Genomic DNA, 19,499 nt, shown 5'->3' on the forward strand with positions numbered 1-19,499 from the left:
GAAAGAGTGAAAAACCGACCAAGGAGTACAAGTGGATTTGGAAAGAAGTCGGAGGTCGCAAGATTTTTTAATGAAACTTTCACTCACATCCAGAGAATCACACTTTCTTCTTTCGTCTTCAGAATATAAGCTCGGCTCTTTTTTTCTCACTTCTTTTTTTACTCTCCCTACAAACGAAAAAGGTAGGAAGAGGAGGAAGAGTTGGCTGGTTTTCAGTGACCGCGGAGGCCGTGGGGACATTAACATTGTGGGATAGGGAATATATAATATGGGCAGATGATGGGGACATCGAATAACCCTGGGGACATTGTCCCTCTATCCGCGGCGCCTGCGGGTTTCTCGTCCTCGTCCGAGTTAACATCTCTTTTTCTTTCGTTCTCGGATGGAAAACGGAATTCCAAATTCTTTTCCTGTCCTCGTGAAAAGTAAGGCGTTTCTCCATTCACCTCTCAATTCCAGTCACCTTCCGCCATAATGGTATGGGAATGGGGAAAGTAGGAGAATAGGCAGGCAGCAAAGGAAAGTGTGTACTTTACAAGAAACAACATAACATTCCTGCCCTGCCACCAATACGAGATGTCATTTTAAAGCGGAAGTATGCTTAATTTCATTTTCATGTTGTATGCATTTTTAACGTCGCGTTGATAAAGTTTATTCCTGACACAAATTTAAGAAAATAAGCACTTTCACTCTCAAATTTCATGGTAATTTTTGCAGCTTTTTGCCATCTCGTTGGTTCCTTTATTCCACCCCAAACTGATACAAATTTAAGAAAATAAGCTCTCACAAGTAATTACAATCCTTGAAAGGAAGAAAAAATCCGGTATATCATCCATCCACACATCATTTGAAACACGCCTTCTTCGTCGTCTCGCAAGGTTTTTGGGAATTCAAAAGGCGTGAGTGGAAAGCAGTGAACAAAGGAAAGACGCCGTTTATCTTGCTGGAGAAAGCGTGTCGTTGACGTGGATTGGTTGGGGTGACTAACTTCTTGTATCGCTGGATCGTCTAATCCCAAACCACTTCCACCTCCACCGGCAGTTATATAAGTCCCAGACAACACGTTCCATTACATCAGACGAGCCAGGACAACATTCTTTCTACTTTTCACTTTTTTTCCTCTGTCACCCACCCAGCTAAAGTCAAGGAGCAAGGTTACTTATATACAATTTGGGCAGGTTAGGCCAAGCCAAAAGGAAAATTCACCCGAAATAAAAATAGTGACAGATCCGAAAATTGAGCCCAGATGTGCAAAAAAAGAGAGAAAACTCGTACCTTTTTGTACCCTATGACACAGTATGTCGTACATACATAAAAGTTAGCATGTTAACATTAACAATATTTACAGATAAAGAGGTGTACACAACGAAAGTAATTCGCCTAAGTATCCCACAATAAAATGCACTTTTCCTCCACAATCAATTTGCTCATCGGTGTCCATTAAGTCTGCAAATATCTGGCACGCCCACACAACCACATGAGTTACTCGACTTTGCACAAATAAATATGTACGTACGCGTGCACGCTTCACCAACTAAAATGACCATTATCTCCTACCCTCCGTATTCAAGCAACTTTCACTTCATTGCAAAAGTGCGTAATGGGGAGGAGAGGAGGAAGTGAGCAAAGATAGGAATATAATGGGACAATAAATACGGAGAGTGGTGGTGGAAAGCTGGCCAAGAGCAGATGCCAGAGTGGATATGTGAGTGACCGATTAAATGATAAGGGTCCGATCCAATGCAAGTCTTTTATCCATTCATTCAACAATTCTTGACTTGACTTTCCCAGCAAAAAAAATCTTAATGGATATGGAAGCAGTCTTTCTGAGAGAGAAAGAGTGACAGCATTGTATGGAGAGAAGATCTAAAACATTCTTTACATACATGGCTATTTTTATCATGTCATGTCCACTGCTTACTCAGACTGAAGCAGGCCTAATAACATGGGTGCATACAGTTGCCGCGGAAGCATGGGAATGTCCCCACGAATATTCGATGTCCTCATCATCTGCCCATATTATATAAACCCCTCCCTCCCCTATCCCACAATTTTAATGTCCCCACAGCTTCCGCGGCCCCTGTGCACCTACGATGGAATTGTTGCTGGCTTTATAACTACGGAGAAGGAGAAAGCCGTCTTGCTGTCGTCTCCTTTTACTGAATAAAAGAAAAATGATAAGGGAAATTTTTTCTTGGGGAGAACAGGAAGTGAAAGTATAACTGTGTAGCAAAGCAATGAGTCAGACTGGTCAGTTGGGATTCTGCTACATCCGGCTGTCTCATTGTCAGTTGGAGACACGCACGCGAGACGAAAGTCTGGACAGTTATGTTTGTATTCCAACTTCTTCGCAGCCAAGCCATGCAGTTTTCTGCCGAATGAGACGAGATCATATCGAGATTGTTGAAAAGTAATGGCATGAATCACGGCTTATCTGTATTTTTTTGTGGATAATTTAGATTTTTTTAGCAGAGGAAGACTAACTCGAGTTTTTTTACAATTGCTGAAGAAGAATCGTATTTTGGGAACAAATCTCTAACAAAATTAATTTTAATCGGCATTCCCAAGTTGACTTCTCAAGTCTCTAGAGATGAAGAAAACGAGACTACTTTTTTTTAGGAAATTTTCGTTTCCCAATATTTCTAAAAGATTCGGTAACTTTTTTCCTACCTTTTTTTTCTCCATACAACTTTTTTTTTGCTATCTATTATGTTCGATCATCCAAGCATTAAATTACGAGTTGTATGTATTATGTGATGCTCCATGCATCCCAGAAAATTTTTGTCGATGCAAGTACGTATCCAGTTACCGAAGAGAAAGGGAATAAGGAACCCGTCTGATCACAAAGTATCAATAAAATAATCCCAACAACTAAAGATCTTGTTAAGCCGACGGAAGAGCAGTGGAAATAAAGCTCCCATTTCTTCGTACAGGATGAGATGAGAGAATATAAGACGAGGAGATGCGGATCTCTGGTCGACCAGTTTGGTTGGTCTGGTCCAACTTTTTATCATCTTCTTATTTATTCCTGCGAGATCAGAAAAGTAGCAGCGAGAATCCATTTTCAATTTATTGGTTTTGCGTATGCATGCAACTTTTCTTCTCTTTTTTTATTATTATTGTGGCCCTTTCTCCACTTTGGTTATCGCTGCTTTCACTTGTAAATAATCGCATCATAAAAAATTCCCGAATTGCATGCACGGTCAGATCAGGAAATAGGGAAGAATGCTTACGAGGATCGTTCCTTGTATGATTCAATTGTGTACACTCTTAGAAAACTGGTATTAAATCAGAGGAGTACATGGAGGACTCTACCGGGTTGGTAATAACGGACTTTAGTACTGTTGTAGTAATAAAAAATTTACCACTTGGAAATAAACTACTACCAATCCGGTAGTAAGTTATTACCAAATCAATACCAGTACGGAGTCACTCTACCAGATTTTGAACAGTTTACAATAAATTTAAGTATGTTTATTTAGCGAACTGGAAAATTGTTAGTCATTTAAGTTTAAAAATAATCAGCGTCTCACGTCAAGAAGTTAAATTACTATTTTTAAAATTTTCCTAACTTTGAATTATTTCCATTACCCAAAAAACTTTATAAGTCCCCAGCAAAATGGCGAAACAATTAATTGCATAAATTCACCCAGCGTGATATCCTACATACATTGTTGGACGGAGGAGAAAGTGCATTTCGGTGGAGGAAGTAACATGATCGTCCATTTCCAAATGGTCTTTTCATGTCATCTCAACTCACGATGTGCTCCATTCACCAGTCTTTCTTCCTTCATTCATGCCACCGCTATTTTTCCGAGAGACACTTTCTTCAGCATAATCCATCCCAATTCCGTTTCCGAGAAAGGGAAGCTTATAATTAAGACCTCTTAAGAAATTCGTCCCACTGCTGCACCCAAGTTTCTTCCGTCTTTCGTGCGCTATCTCCTCCCACCACCCGACCAACAAAACGTTACTTTCACCCCACCAATTCCATTCAGTGTCAGGAGTGAAGCCAATCGGAAAATAAAGAGTGGGTCGTATTACGCTGTACGAACAATGGTGTGATGAATGAGAGATGATACGAGGCAACAATGGAACGAAGAGAAGATCTCCACTGTTAATGAGTCAATTTCTAAAGTGACAAAAATGTGTGCTTTTTGTTTAAAAGTGAAAGTGGGATTTTTTTGGAGAAATGAAGCGCTTTTTCGAATTTTGTTCGTACAACAATTAGTGAAAGTGCATAATTTGAATGGCACAGACCTTGCGGAGAAAGTAAGATTCAACAATGGAACGAAAATATCCTCCTCCATTAATAAGTCAATTTTTAAATTAACACAATGTGTGGATTGTTTAAAAGTGAAAGTGAGAATTATTTTTCGAAGTGAAATACTCTTTTAAATTCTGTTCATACAACAATTACTTAAAGTGCAAAATTTGAATGTACAGGTCTTGCAAGCTAAAATTCGGACACACGAAATCGTACTATACTGGGACACATGTACGAAAATCAGGAGACGTGGAGAAAGCAAGATGCCATAAAATACCAACAACGATCCTCAAAAGAAGTCACACTCAATCCCGCTCCTCTGCTTTCTTCCTGGCGCAAATACATAATTAGAACATAAGCCCATCGTAACGTGGGACGTGAGGAAATTAGAAAAGTGCTCACTTTCTCCTTTTGTAAATGTTGCACGTGATATGGTTCAGTATTAGTTCAGCGTCCGGAGAAAGTGGTCATTTCGCTGCTGAACTGTAATGTTTCTGTGATATCTTTACTTCCTTTCGGAATATATTTGTTTGTCACTTTAACTGCCCTTTATTTAAATATGCAAAAACGGGCCAAAGGTGATAATGAAGACATAAATTATTTTTGCTACGTACGAATAATACACTTTGGAAAAGTCATCATCAAAATAACGTAACATAATATGTAAATGTCATAAACAGCAATAAACGAGGGCATACTTATCTATTCCGTCCATGTCATAAAGTCATGAAGATTACAATTTTCTCTTCTTTTATTCGCAATAATTTTTAATATCGTGCCCTTTGCCGCAAGGTTTTTTATTCCAACGGGTAAACATTATCTCCACATCTTTACAATATTTTTTATACAGCGAGCGGAGACTTATTCAAACGCAAAAAAATGGAGAGTTTTAAAATACGGATGAATGAAACTGCTTTGCAAAATATTCATAAAGTCACAGCGTGTGCCCGACCGGATTTTGCCCTAAAGTCTGGTAGATTCAGTCAGATGAGAAAAATGCAGTGAGAGAATTCTCATTCGAAATTACGACCTTTAGAAAAAGCGTGTGGAAGAAATGTTTATTGCTTTCCCCTTCACTATTTATTATTATTACGGGGATAATAATCCGTCGCGAGAAAATTGTGTGATTGTGGGGACAAAAGAATTTGAATTCTTTTAGAAAAGAAAAACCTTACAAGACTTGAGTCATGCTTGTCGTATGTACTTATGGAAATCAGTCTCAATGCAGACACGTACATAATTATGAGCAAAAAGCACAAAAAACTGGGCATCTTCTTACCTTGGTCACTGTTCGAGTGAGTTGTTTCAATTGAGATGAATTCACTTCCAGAATCTGGAATAAAAAATATGTATATTTTCAATTACAAAGATTAAGAAATAACCTAACCGATCAACACGAAAGTACGAATGTCATATTTTTATATGTATTATTGGCATTAGTTCACATCATAGAATTAGATTTACAATCTTCCAATCATATGATTTGTCGAGCCCCCAAAAATCAAATCCAACCTTCAAACAAAGCGACCCACCAAACAGCTCTTGTCGCAGTATCACACACAAATATCTCAATCGTAATTGCATTTCCGCACCGCTTTCCCCGAAGGTTTTTCTCCACAAAATTGCTACAGGTACTTGTACCCAAGAACTGTACACTTTTTTTATCAACCTCCACCTCCGCTACACCGAGTAGTAACAAATAATGCAATAATCTCTCCAATCTTTTCCCAACACCGGCGACGACGAGAGAAAGTCAGAAATAATTCCTTTTACAACTCCTCTGCCTGCTCGAGTCTCGTGAGATTGCATCGGTTGAACTTGGTCTTAACCGATTACACGCCGCTGCAACTGCACTTTTTACCTCGGCATCAACATCACTTTCTTCTGAAACAACAACTAAATACTGACGCAACGTAACTCGTACTTTACTTCCTGGGAGAAACTTGTAAACTAAAATTTTTATACCCACCCAACCAACTGTGTAACACACATGAACATCATCATGAACTTCTCGTCTGTGCAACTTTAGCCCGTTCATGGAGAAAGTTTAGATTTGGGGAAAACATGACCAATTTATTTTTCCACATTTCCTGTTATCAGTCTACTTTACGATGTCATAAATATTTTTCCGGTTGGGAAAGCAACACAAGTTTTTGCTAATGGAGAAATTGTTACGGAAGGAAATGTTAAGAAGTAGTTAAGTAATCGACGTCTCCTCCTCCTCAGTTTTTACAAGAGGACCGCAGTACTGGAATACTGGTCGCATTTCTCGGTTGAAAGAAGGACTACAAAGAAGCATTTGAGAGGCAGAGAGAGAGAGAGCCATTCAAATCAGCATTCATCCCCTGCAACTCGGCCTGTCTTTCGAACATCAAACCAAACCTAGGAACGCATGATGCCCAGTGTTTCTTTCGGAGGGCAAGTAATCACGTGCAAGAAATAATGGGGAGAAAGTGGTTTCTTGCGGGTATTTTGACCTGCAAGAAATGTACGGCGCAAAAATTGTGCATATTTCTTGCACTATCTTGAAGTTTCTGGCACCTCGCATTTCTTGTTTTTCTTGCTTTTCAATGCAAGAAATGTGGCGAACCCGCAGAAAAGTAGTTTCTTAAGGTATTTTGTTCTGCAAGAAATACGAGGAAATTTATGTTTACTGCATATTTCCCGCTGATATAGTTTACTTGTGGCTAGATGGCACATATTTCTTGCACTTTCTCCCAGTTTCTTGCACCTCGCATTTCTCGCATTTCTTCGTTCCCACTGCAAGAAATGAAGCACTGATGATGCCACTGTTAATGCTAATCTACCCAACTTTACTTTCCGAGACAAAAGACAAAAGCCAAAGAGATTCTCGTGGTGAAGAGAAACTAAGAAACTTGCTTCAGGTTCATCACCATGATGCATCTTCTTCCTCCTTTTTCTTTATTTTAGGCTCTTCATCTTCAGCTCTTCCCTCCTTTATGGTGTAACTCCTGACTGCAACTACATTAATGAGGCGAGTGGGGTGGAGTAGTTACTTGCTTGAATTATGGCCACAGTAACGAACGAACGAATAAAATAAGCGGGTGGGTGGGTTTTGCATAAATTTTGTGGGACCAAATTTCATAAAGGAATAGGAAACGTGTGCAAAAAAAGTGTCGCTATTTGCTTTAATTTATTATAGCTCGTCATAATTTTTAGGAGTGCGTGTATGTACATTTTTAACTGTAAAATTTAAATGGATGACAAAAGCAGAGTCTTTTTTTTAATTCCCAACATGGCATTCCAATTTTGTCTCTTTTGTTTTCCAGCGGAAAGAAAGAGAAACATTGAGACGTCAGAGTTGAAAAGTGTGAAATTGTAAAAACAAAGTCGGGTGGTATTCTCAAAGTAAACTGCATTTTCTGTCTTTCTATTTCTGTAGTGAGTGAGCAGTAAATGAAACAATAATAGATTAGTGGCAGCAAAAATAAGAGGACACAAAGGAAACGAAAGTACAAAGTGTACGACACGATGTTGTTTTGTCGCCAATGGGTGTAATTGCGAATTTGTTTGGAAATAGGGCTCAGAATGGTTGTAAAATTCGGAGGAGATGATTGTTTTAGCAGGACATTTCCCGAGCACAAAGAAAAAACAATTAGCGTTGAATGTTGTGTTTCAGCAGGCAGGAGTTTGGTTAACAAGAAGTAACTACGTAAAGCTAAAGTAAGGGTAGAATATTACCAAAATTTTTAATTAGCAAGTCTACAACAACCGCCCACTAATTTTCTACTGTGTCGCCTGCCTGGCTACCACAGCCGAGTAAAAGTCCTTGTTCTCTACAATGTTAAACACCACATAAAACTGAAACTTTTACTCGACTACCTTGTCTCAACTTTTGCACTCTGCACTTTGTATCGTAGATTCAGCTTTGTTTCACCCTTGGAAATGCATGCAAACGTTGCGCGTAGTATAATAATAATGGTGCGTTGATGATGTCAAGATCGAGTAATCTAAGGTTACCAGCCGACGAGACGACTATAACAAATCTCTTGCGGAAGATTACTTGGTTGGGCTTAGGAGGAAAGAGCAATTTCGTCTTTAATTAGTGTAAGGTTAATTGCTTGACGTGCACTTTATGCCGAGGAGATGACTACGAACGAGCCGCAAAGGTGAGTAAATCACGAAGATTTTTGTACCTTTAATGGCGTTCTTTACTGCAAAATTAGGCTTACCTTTGCAAAGCCCTCCAGTACAGTTGGTCGTCATTGTGTCCTTCCCGACACAAAATTTGCCCCCATTCGAAGGCGACGGGTTTGTGCAGGTGCGTCTCTTGTGGTGTTTGCATTCTGGTCCGCAACTTGACCAAGTCGACCAGCCCGACCAACGACCATCGACGGCTGCAAGGAGAGAAAAAAATATGATTAATTGTTCAGTTAGTATTTTTAATTGTGCATAATTAATTAATATCATAAACTAATACACTAGTAATTTATTGCAAATATTTGCAATTATAATAGCTTTTACACACTAATTGGACCTGCCATTAATTCCCACGTGGTTGTGACACATTAGAAATCTAAAACCTAATCAGACCCATATTTCACTCTTCTTCTTCCTTCCTCCTCCTAAATCTCATCTCGTTCGCTCCAACGGCAAACAACAGCGACCAATTTGGTCGACATTTATTAATGAAACAACTCTCGAAACAAATGATCCCAGATTACAAAACATTTCTTATTAATTTGCAAGTCACCCAAATCCCTTAATTTAATAAATCAAAGCACACCGCGTAATTGGCACATGCAAGCTTAAAACTCATACTTATATGTATACGTCATTAAGCGAAAAGTGTTATACGACCCGTACACGAAACAACATTAACCTTTAACTCGCAACATGAGGACAAACGTATGGATTCACATTAACTAAAGTGCAGTTAATAGTCAACACTAGTACGTAAAAGCCAAGTAGTGGGAGAGTTGGAGCCGTATATTGCACCAACACACGACATGACATAACACAGACCTTGATTAATTTGTCAGTGACAAAGGCAACTCGTCACGCTATTTTGAATTTGGTTAAGAGACTTCCATTTGACACTCAATTCGGTCCCTCAATTTATCCAAACGGGTCCAACTCTAACCAACCCATTCCAAACAAAACAAAGAATAATGACGAGAACACAGTCTGTTGAATAAGTAATAAAAATAACTGCAAATTTTGACAACGTCTTACAACAAGCATCTTTCATTTCCGGTTTGGACCAAAATGAGAAAGCCGTGCAGGCAGCCGGGTTTTTGGCAAAGATCAAGAATTCTCTTTGTACGAGGGGAAGGTGCTGGGAGGATCCCAAGCTCTCATACCCCTGTCAAAATGTTGTCTTGTTTCTTTCCTCGGGAAGAATAAATATGTATGCAGACATGTTGGCTACATGCGAGGAAAGGGTTTTTTATCCTAGATATTTCTATGTATCTAACCTTTCAAACTTTAACTTTGAACTTAGAAATTGAAATACGGAGACATTGAACTTTTCCAGCCTGTCAAAAGTAACTTCATATTTATTAAAATTCGAGCAGTAGTAAAGGTAGAAGCATATGCATCCTGTAAACCACGCGTAGAGAGAAACTGTTCATTATTATCGTACAAAAAAAGCAATCCAAACACTCGAGAGCCCAAACGAAAACATGCTTTTGGTGATACCTTCTTTTTTTTCTAAAGTGATGCAAATGTTGCCCCAGTATTGGTGGCGATAAGGAGGAGATGCTTTCAAAAAAGTCTTTTTAACCTTTAGAAATGTTTGAGTGGTCCTCTTATTAAGATGGATCGTTACCCGTACAAGTACTACTTTAGTTAGTTTTTAGTAGGGTGTCTCATATTGTCCGCGTATTGCTGCTTGTTTCCTTAACTAAAAGCCTTTACATCGGAGGAATGAATGAATGAATGAGATTTTTCTTCAGGGCTGGATCGATATTTAAATGTGAAGTGAATGTGCCCGGGTTTGATTGAAAGTTTGTTTTGTGTCGTGACGGGAGTAGTTTTGTATCCTTTTAAAAATTTCAAAAACATTTCCTCCCTAGTTTTGCGGTAGTTGTATAATAAGTTTCGTTTCAGTGTTAGTGACGACAATGTCATGTCTTTTAAACACACTTTCAAATTTTAAAAGCAATCCTCCAGATTTTAAAAGCTTTTAAAAGCAAAGGGTTTAGATTTGGGTGAGACTTTGAGAGTGGCCTCGTCGGGATAAGAAAGGATTCTAGTTTGTAAACACTTGAACAAATTCACACGGAGATTTGTCCCTAAATTAGGGAGAGAAACGCAGCAGCATACATAAGTAAACATACGGAGACGCGAATATATAAGATTTTGAGGCAAGATTGCAATTAGTTGGATACAAGCGTTATAAACATAAATAAAAATGAGACTGATTTATCGAATCCTTCTGTTTCATTGACGTTATTATCCTTTCAAGTTCAACTTCTCTCTCTCGTGAACTTGACCTCTGTGCAAGAAGAGCAGTTTCGTTCGATGGAACTTTAAATTAGTCGATCCTGTAAGACATTCCAGTACATAAAGAGACAGGAGGAATACATACAGTCCAGTGGCCGCGGAAGCGTGGGGACAGAGGGGCAATGTCCCCACGATTATTCGATGCCAGCATCATCGGCCCATGTCACATAAACCCGTCCCTCCCTTATCCTACAATTTTAATGTCCCCCGATGTCCCCGCGGCCACTGCGTACAGAATTTGCGTTACTGGTTTCATTTCATTCATCCTGCGGCGGAGTGTAAGGGCACTTCCCAGTAATTAATTTGAACCACGAAGAAGAAAATAGCATGGTATGAATGGTATTGGGGGTGGTTAAGTTGGTGGTGTGGTTGATGTGTCTCATCTCTCTTGGCTGAACCTTACTTACGCACAATCTTGCCTCCTCTTCCTCTTCCTTAATAACAAGAGTAAACTAAATGAATTTTGCTAGGAAATAAATCTTGGGCTAGATTTATTCGAGCTCCTTTTAGTAGAAAATATCGACCAAGGCGAATAATGAATATCTGTTTGGTGGTAGTGGTTCTTCTCCTCCTTATTTATAACGGTATAACTTTAACAGCTAATGGGCTAATGTATGGGTTTGGTCGGGGTGGTGTTGGTTGAAGAAAACTTCTCAGTTATTTTAAGGGCAACCATTCCAGTTTCAGCATCTGAAGCAATATCCATATTGGATACCCAGGGTCATGCTTTATGTCACCTCAACAACTAACTAACATGCTTTGGCATGTAGAATGTGGGACTGCTCTGCTCATCTCCTATTAAAGAACGACTTGGTAATGAATCGAACGAGGATGCATCTCCCACAAACGGAAGATACAAACCAGACCATGCACTGCACTTTTTTATTTTCTTCCAGTAGTAGCAACCGTCTTCCGCGTGTCAATAGTGATTTAATTGGAGCAATAATTCACCAACTATCTCCTCCTGTCTGTCCGTCTCTCACTCCAAACACTTTCCATTCTTTGTCCTCCTTCGAACATAAAATAAAATGTCATTCTTTCTTGCGAGGCGATGGGACGAACATGTATCCAAATACCAGACCGCATACCACTCTTATCCTCCAAGAAACAAGAGGAAAACAAACAGAAATACAAATACACAAATATTCTCACACAAGATAATAAATACGAGACGAGGAGGTAAACCCCGTTCAGTTCAGAGATTCCTGGAGGCATCGGATCAGTGGCGGCGGAGGACAGAGGGACCATGTCCCCACGGTTATTAGATGTCCTTATGTTATGTAAGTCCCTTCCCTATCCTACAATGTTAATGTCCCCCACGGCTTCCGCGGCCACTGCACCCCATTCCCTCAGTTGGAGGTATATGTATTTGGTTGTGTCGTCCACCATTTCCATTCCACTAAATTGCATCTTCTTCTCTCGATTCAGGCGAGATTCCGGATGCAATGGCATCCGTATTTCATCCCGACCCGTACTCTCTCTCTTTTCCATATACCAGCCTAAAACCTAATCCTCGACGATTTCACATTGAAGGAAAAGTCTCCTGGTTTTGCTCCAGTTTGTAGAGAACACAAACGTGAAATGCCGCACGCCACGCCGAACGGCTCGGTTCGATGTTATTGTGCATGTTTTGTGTACAATGGTGTGATCGCTGATCCTATTTCCGCCTAATATAACGTAATACCTTTGTCAAGCCAGGCCGGGACAGGAGTGCATGCGACACAAGAAGTCTGGTTGCATTATTGCATGCAGGAAAAGCAACAGACAGGACGGGAAAGCTAGTCTTCGTCGGGTGTTGCATTGTGGCTCGCAGCATGTGCAATAAACCGCAACAGAAAAACCAACCACGTGAAACGTGTCCTCACGAAAGAAAGAAGAATATATTGGCTGGGATGGATTTTTCGTTAAACTATCAACGAAAAAGTGAGATTGATATTTTTCAGGGAGAATAGAAAATAAAAAAAGTAATATATAAGCGATGAGATGGAATCGTGGTGTAAAATTTGACTGGAACTATTGAAATTGCCTCTATCCGACATCGACTGTCGTATTTTCACCATTATTCGTATCGTATGGATGATAATTATTACATAGAGCATGAAATTTTGAAAAGTTCGCATTTCTGCTTTCTCCACTGCTTTTCTTGTACATTCAAACAATTCAAATTGCTTAATCAGGATGAGGGTAAGCACCTAGCGTGACAGAACACAGATGTAAATCTATCGAGGAATGTTGACAATGTCATTTATTCCTAAAATATTTTGGCAGTGATTTGTGGATTGGAATTTTCTCCCCCTTCATTCATACCAAATTCGGCTGCTGACTGCTTCTTCACTCTGAAAAAGGGTGCGAGGAGAAAGCTTGATGTTGATGTGAGCTTAACTACCATATCGTCGAGAAGGGTGATCAATAAATAAAGTGAACGGGAAAGGTGACGAAAAGGGTAAAAATTGAGACGCAAAATGAGCCAAAAACTCAAAATTGCACAGGCTTACTCAGGCAAAATGTAATAATCGTCATCATTGTTATAACAATGGGTATACCTATCTATTTATGTACCTTTTAGCGCATAAACCCGATCTACAACAAAGTCAGCGAAGCCTAGTGAAGCCAACTAAACAAATTTCCCCGACCCATAATTCCATCAAACCGAACGTATGGAGGAATCTGTGCAAATCGGATTAAATCTACAAAGGAGGAGAGAGAAGCCAATCTTCTCCATCACAACCATCACATCATTTCACCCACCTAACACACACACAAACGAACGAACGGAAGTCCTAGATTACTTTCAAAGTCCAGGAATCACTTCATTTCGCCTGCCGAGAAAAGAGCATATTTTCGGATTTCTTTCACTTACAAAGGAAAATATAAAGTCAAAGCCTTTCTCGCAAGCCTTTTAAGTCTTTCCGATCCGATAAAGACTTATTAAATAGATGAGGTGAAGCAGGCTGCGAGTCAGAATTCCGTCAAATCAAAGCTCAACTTTCCCCTAACTTACTCCTTTTCTTGCACACTTTCTCCTCTCACTTTGTGTATGTACACTTGAGCTCAGCTGGCAAAATTTGTACTGCACGCAGCATGAAATGAAACGAAATACTTGGAATGATAATGTAAGCACGGAAATTGTTGCGACAAATAATCGTTGTGCGGGTACTGACGAATGAGTCCTTAATTCTTCAAGGGAGGGTTCAACTCTATGGGAGAAAGTGAGCATGAACTAATTTCTTTATTTAATTAGTGACTCATGTTCTCAACTCTTTATCCACCCGACATTTAATCCTGTTAGCAAACATTGGGATGATGAGAGTTTAGAAACGGATTGTGTTTCCTCAAAAGCAACCCGACTTTAAGTATATAAGAACATTTGCATATATCAACTCTTACATATACCAACTTGTAATATGGAAATAGCAGGATCCTCAAAATTGTATGTATTAGTTTACGAAATCGGTTTACGAAAGAAGATTTTTTTTTCAAGCATCGATTTCGTCAAAAAGAAAGAAATATGTTAAATTTTCTAGACATTTTTATCTACATTTAAATCAGATGAGCACAGGGCTCGTTCAGAATTAAAAAGTGGCTCGTTTTCTATAGATGTGGATATGTATGTACACAACTTGCTGAATCAGAGCTTCAGGGTCCAGCTACTTAGGAAGCCTACGAGCTACCCAGAAAACCAAGGACTAAATTGTGGAGCAAAAATGTTCATCAATCATCCTCACGTATCCGTGTCCTGTCCTCCTCCGAGACTTCATTACCTCATCCACCAGGCTGCTGAGGAGTTGAGTTAAAAAGCTAGGAATGTATGTAGATGCGTTTAAAAAATCTGAGAAAAATTCAGGGGTGAATTTTTACATGCAAATACAAAAAATATCTAAGGAAGTATGTACCTTAAGAATTTCTTTACCAAATATAGCCCTATGACTCAACCCAGAGTGACTGAACCGGATTCTACATGGATATTTACCCTTTTAAGTTCAACTGGATGTGATAATTATTCTGCCACGCGTAATAATAACCGTCATGAGAGAGTCACATAATTTTCAATTTTGCTTTATGATGAGATGTATGTGATGGGAACCCGGTACGTAATGTGAGACGATATGTATGCATGCATGTAAACGTGAGACCCTATCGTCAGTCAGTAGCCGACTGACTGCTCATCAATCAGTTTTGGATGGAGTCGACTTTTGCTTACGTAGTTTGACTCCATGGCCGACTCTCCAGCTTGAAAGCTTGTTGTACGTAAGTAACTCCTACTTTCAGATATTTCATTAGTGACAAAAGTGGAGGAGATTTGTTTTAAATGAAGAGAAACTTTCCTCCTGTAATTAGCAGATAATTGTGCGCTTCAACTTGTGCATTATACATACGTGCATAAGACCTTTCCTTATGATGATGAACTATCCATCTTTCTATCTTTGGGAACCTCCCCGCACCATTTACCACCAGGAAAAGGATTGCCGAGCAGTGGTGGAATTAACTTGCGGAGGAAGAAGAAAGAAAAGTGAGTGATGATGATGATGATGATACTGACATGGATGATGAGATGAAAATGTGGTGAGGAGACGAGACGACAAACTTTTAACAAGTCGGGTAACGTAAAAAGTGTGTGAGTTCTCTGATAAGGTAGGCACAGGAGGAAATATGTTCTTAATGTGGTCTGGTGTCTGGCTTTACAAAATAATCCTTGAAAAAGTATGTAAGTAGCTTGTTTAATTTAAATAATTTTAATGCTGCTTTTTGGATCTGATATTTAGTTTTGAATGGAATATCGAAATCTAGTAGACTTTATGGCTTATCTGAAATTGAATAAAATTGAAATTGAAGTTAGTAAATACTTACGAGGACATGGGAGCAGGCAGTCTTGCTTCTGAACGGCAGATGAAGAGCAGGGACGACCTCCGTTGAGAGGGGCTGGATTGTTGCAAACCCGACTTCGTTTCTGTACCCCTTTTCCACAGGGACCGGAACATTCTGAAAGGGACGGAAAAACGTAAATTTATTTCTTTTGCTTTGGTTTAGAAGGTAATGACGACCATATAAAAGTAACCTTAAGTACATACCTGACCAGGCCGACCACGTCCCCCATGCTCCATTCACTGCAAGTAAGAAAATAGTTATAAATGCACTCAGTTTTTTAAACTTGGTGATTTGTTGGTGGTTTGTCTACAAAATCAAGGAGGCTTTCATGGGAAATTTTATTTTCCATCCAGTCCCAGTAACGAGGGGTCAGCAAGAAAAGGGGATGTTTTTGGGTGAAAAAAGCCAAATCAATCACAATCCATTCATTACTTTTTCGACGTGAATCTACCAACGGTCAAGTCAACCGTACCCTTCCAGAGATTCAGTAAAAATAGATGCGATTTAAACAAGGAGAGATTTCACAACAGTTTCACATCCAAGATATTAATACTCCAAACTATTAATATTAGTGATGATGACTGCATTTTGTACTTGTGCATGCACCTCTTTGTAGTATTTGTGTTTCTGCTTTCACTCGTCGTCAAACAAATACAAATATTTAGCTTCGGTTGGTTCATGGCTTTGCAATAATTCACGGCAAACAGAGTAAAATCTGATGAGGCTGCAATGACTTTGAGTTGATGATGATGATGACGACGATGATTTCTCCATTCTCTTTTCTCCCTCCTCACACAATCGGATGAATTGAATGAATAGAGAAATCTGTGAATAGATGAGATGAGGTGGGTGGATGGGTGGTGAAAGGCTGTGTATCTACCCACCACCCCATTTCACGCTTGGGCACAATAAGCCTCAATCACTATTTGGGAAATAATCGAAATGCGAATGTTTCCCATAAAAAGTGTAATGTACAACTGTTCTTTTTATAGCGATTAATAATAAAATGGATTTTCCGAGAAAACGGTCCAATTTATGTTTACGAAATTTAAAGTCTATAGCACATAATCCTTTTTTATCTTCTTTTTCTGGTAACCAGCAGGAAAATCCAGCCATGTGTCTCAAGTGGTCTGATTTTGAGTACCCACTTCACCACTTTCTCTTTCCAATATCGATTCTCAAGAGGCGAAGCTCCACTACTTGAAAACACCTTCAAAACTCGTTTCAAGTGCTCTCCCTCCCTTTAAAATTTAGCTGGTTTTTGGCTACAAAAAGCGGCTACAGGGCTCTTATTATAGATACTTTTATATTTTATGCGTAGGAAAAAAATTGTCATACATATTGCAACCATAAATTTTTAGAGATCGTAACAAAATATTTTTGCCGTTGTGAAGAATTTTTATTTTTCAAAAACCTAAATGTCAACTGACAATGGATGTCTCCCAGCGAATGCTCTCTGATTTTACCAAATTACTGTCGATCGATCCCACATGGAATCTGTAAAAGACACGCTAATGGTCACGTTTGGCAGAGATATTTGCATCCGAAGAGGAGAAAACGCGTAGTAAATTTGGAAAGTGAAAACTTTGTCAAGTTTACTTTGCGTTTTCTCCTCTTCGGATGCAAGTATCTCCGCCAAATTTTACCATGAGGAGATCGTGTCTGTTGCAAATTTCATGCTTATCAAATTTCTGATCGATTCACACTAGTTTGCCCAAAATCGGAGAGCATCCGCTGAAAGACCTCCATTGTCACTGAATGTGCAGTGATTTGCATTATTACATGTGACTTTTGCTGCTCCTGCTGGTCCGAATGGTGTGAATTTGGTTTGTGGAGACAGTGAGAAGGCACGTGTTGTTTGGAGATGGTGGTGGTGTTCCAAGAGCCAAATGGAGATTGATGTTTGTGTCTCTGCATTCTAATGATTTCTCTCCTCCTCTTCCTCCTCCCGGTCTCATTACGTATATCCAGACGACTCTGCTGCAATAATGCAATTCTATTCCGTTCAGGTTCTAATACTTAAGTATATATATTCTCTGACTTGGGGACAAAACAAAAGTTGCAAGGACTTCTGGTAACATACATATCTGCATTTCGGAGCCAAATGATGGCAACATTCCGCCGGATTTCTCGGTTTCCCCGTTGTTTCTCTCCCCATTTCATCAACTCATTTGTATCAACTGCTGCCAACCAGACGACTGATAACTTTTGCTAATGAAAGTAACACCATGCAAATACTTAACATGGCTTGAATTTCGAGAGGCTGAAATATGTAGGGATTTCTGAGTTTCAATTTCAAATCAGAAATTACAAATTTGTTCCCCGCGTGGGTGGAGGAACGTTTAGATGAGGACTCACAGTTATTGTAACAAGCTGCCACTGCTGGTTCGTGCCGGAAGGATAATAATAATACGTCTGTGGCGTTGGTGTCGTTATACACACGTGTTTTTGGAATGGTAAGTAAACGCAGAGGGACTAATTAACTAAGTTATGGTTAAATCTGGCTTAAATTTCGTAATTATTCAAAGTATTTAAAATACGTATGTATTTTGTCAGACGTAATTTTGATAAATTCCTAGCTCATTTTTATAGCTTGTGCGACGACCCAAATTGGTAAGAGTTTCATGCAATTCTCAAATGTGAACCAGAGTCAGGTCGTAAACTGTGATGAAGCTAACAACCAAATTCCAATCCCTAAATTAGTATTGCGATGCGATGCAAACTGACTGAAAATGAAATGTTACCCAACTAACACTTGGGAATGAGAGAGAGGCTTCACTAGAGACTTGAGAGAGTTTATATGTACACATTCATTTCCGAATCGCGGAGAGAGCCCATAATAAATATAAAGTATATTCCGTGGGCATATTTATTAGCTTTATTACCTCCTCTAATAACCAACAAGCTTCGCAAAGTACCAAACGGCGAGACACAAAACAAGGAAAAAGTACCAAAAAAGAAAGACTGCATTTATACATACGCGTCTCTGGCTGCAGGGGCGGCGGAAGTTGGGGGACATTAGCATTGTGGGATTGGGGGAGGAGGGGCTTAGTAGTAACATGGGCAAGATAAGCACGATTCCTGGGGGGACAATGTTCCCTGTCCCCCTGCTTCCGCGGCCAATGTTTTCCTGACTCTCTCCTCATTACCTTGGGTCCAAAATTATGGACTTTTCACTCATTTCGCACGCCTCAATGCTCCAAAGAGATGGAAATGAGCTGAATTTTTATGTCGCTAAATTCAATATAAAAGAGTACAGAGCAAAATTCCCAATTTCCAATAAGCATTTCAACGCACATTTTGCTTTATGCGTGAGTTAAGTTAAGGTTGGGTCGCAATTTACATTTTTTATAAAAAACGTCTCCTCCTGCTGCTTGGAGATGTAGCCGACCGTATTTAATTTTATGTTCCTCTCGAGTCTAGAAGAATCACATTTCGCATTTTTTTCTGAGACACAGGAAAAGGAAGCAAGTATCATTTCTGCAGCTGAACTTTTTTTCAAGTTCAACTTCCTTCCGAATTATTCGATCCCAATTTGAATTTTGAAATGGTTTGTTGAATGTTAAACTCAACTTGGAGTTAAATTTGAATGGAGAATGCAAAGTCACATCATAATAATGCGAACAAAAGTAAAGTTTGTTACTTTATTTGTGCGTATGTAATGTACAGTATCAGTGGCCGCGGAAGCCGTGGGGACATGTGGGGACATTAACATTGTAGGATAGGGGAGGAGGGGTTTATTTAACATGGGGAGATGATGGGGACATCGAACAACCGTGGGGACATTGTCCCTCTGTTCCCACGCTTCCGTGGCCACTGTGCGTAAGGAGACGAGTTTCTTCCTCAAGAACAAGCAAGCAAGTGTCTCCAAATTATAAAATGAACTCTTTAACTTTAC

The 19,499-nt window shown here is 39.4% G+C and overlaps 1 protein-coding gene across 1 annotated transcript in view; it reads right to left on the reverse strand.

Moving 5' to 3' along the window:
- Positions 1-19,499, reverse strand: part of LOC110858856 (netrin receptor UNC5C) — a 67,674-nt gene that overhangs the window by 28,805 nt on the left and 19,370 nt on the right. The window contains exons 6-9 of the mRNA XM_035858922.1: positions 15,805-15,840; positions 15,584-15,715; positions 8,461-8,625; positions 5,547-5,600 (exon numbers count right to left, since the gene is read on the reverse strand). Of these exons, the coding sequence (XP_035714815.1) occupies positions 5,547-5,600; positions 8,461-8,625; positions 15,584-15,715; positions 15,805-15,840 (387 nt within the window). The remainder of the gene's footprint in view (positions 1-5,546; positions 5,601-8,460; positions 8,626-15,583; positions 15,716-15,804; positions 15,841-19,499) is intronic.

This window comes from Folsomia candida, unplaced genomic scaffold (genome assembly GCF_002217175.1).
Source record: "Folsomia candida strain VU population unplaced genomic scaffold, ASM221717v1 Fcan01_Sc022, whole genome shotgun sequence".
NCBI lineage: Eukaryota > Metazoa > Arthropoda > Collembola > Entomobryomorpha > Isotomidae > Folsomia > Folsomia candida.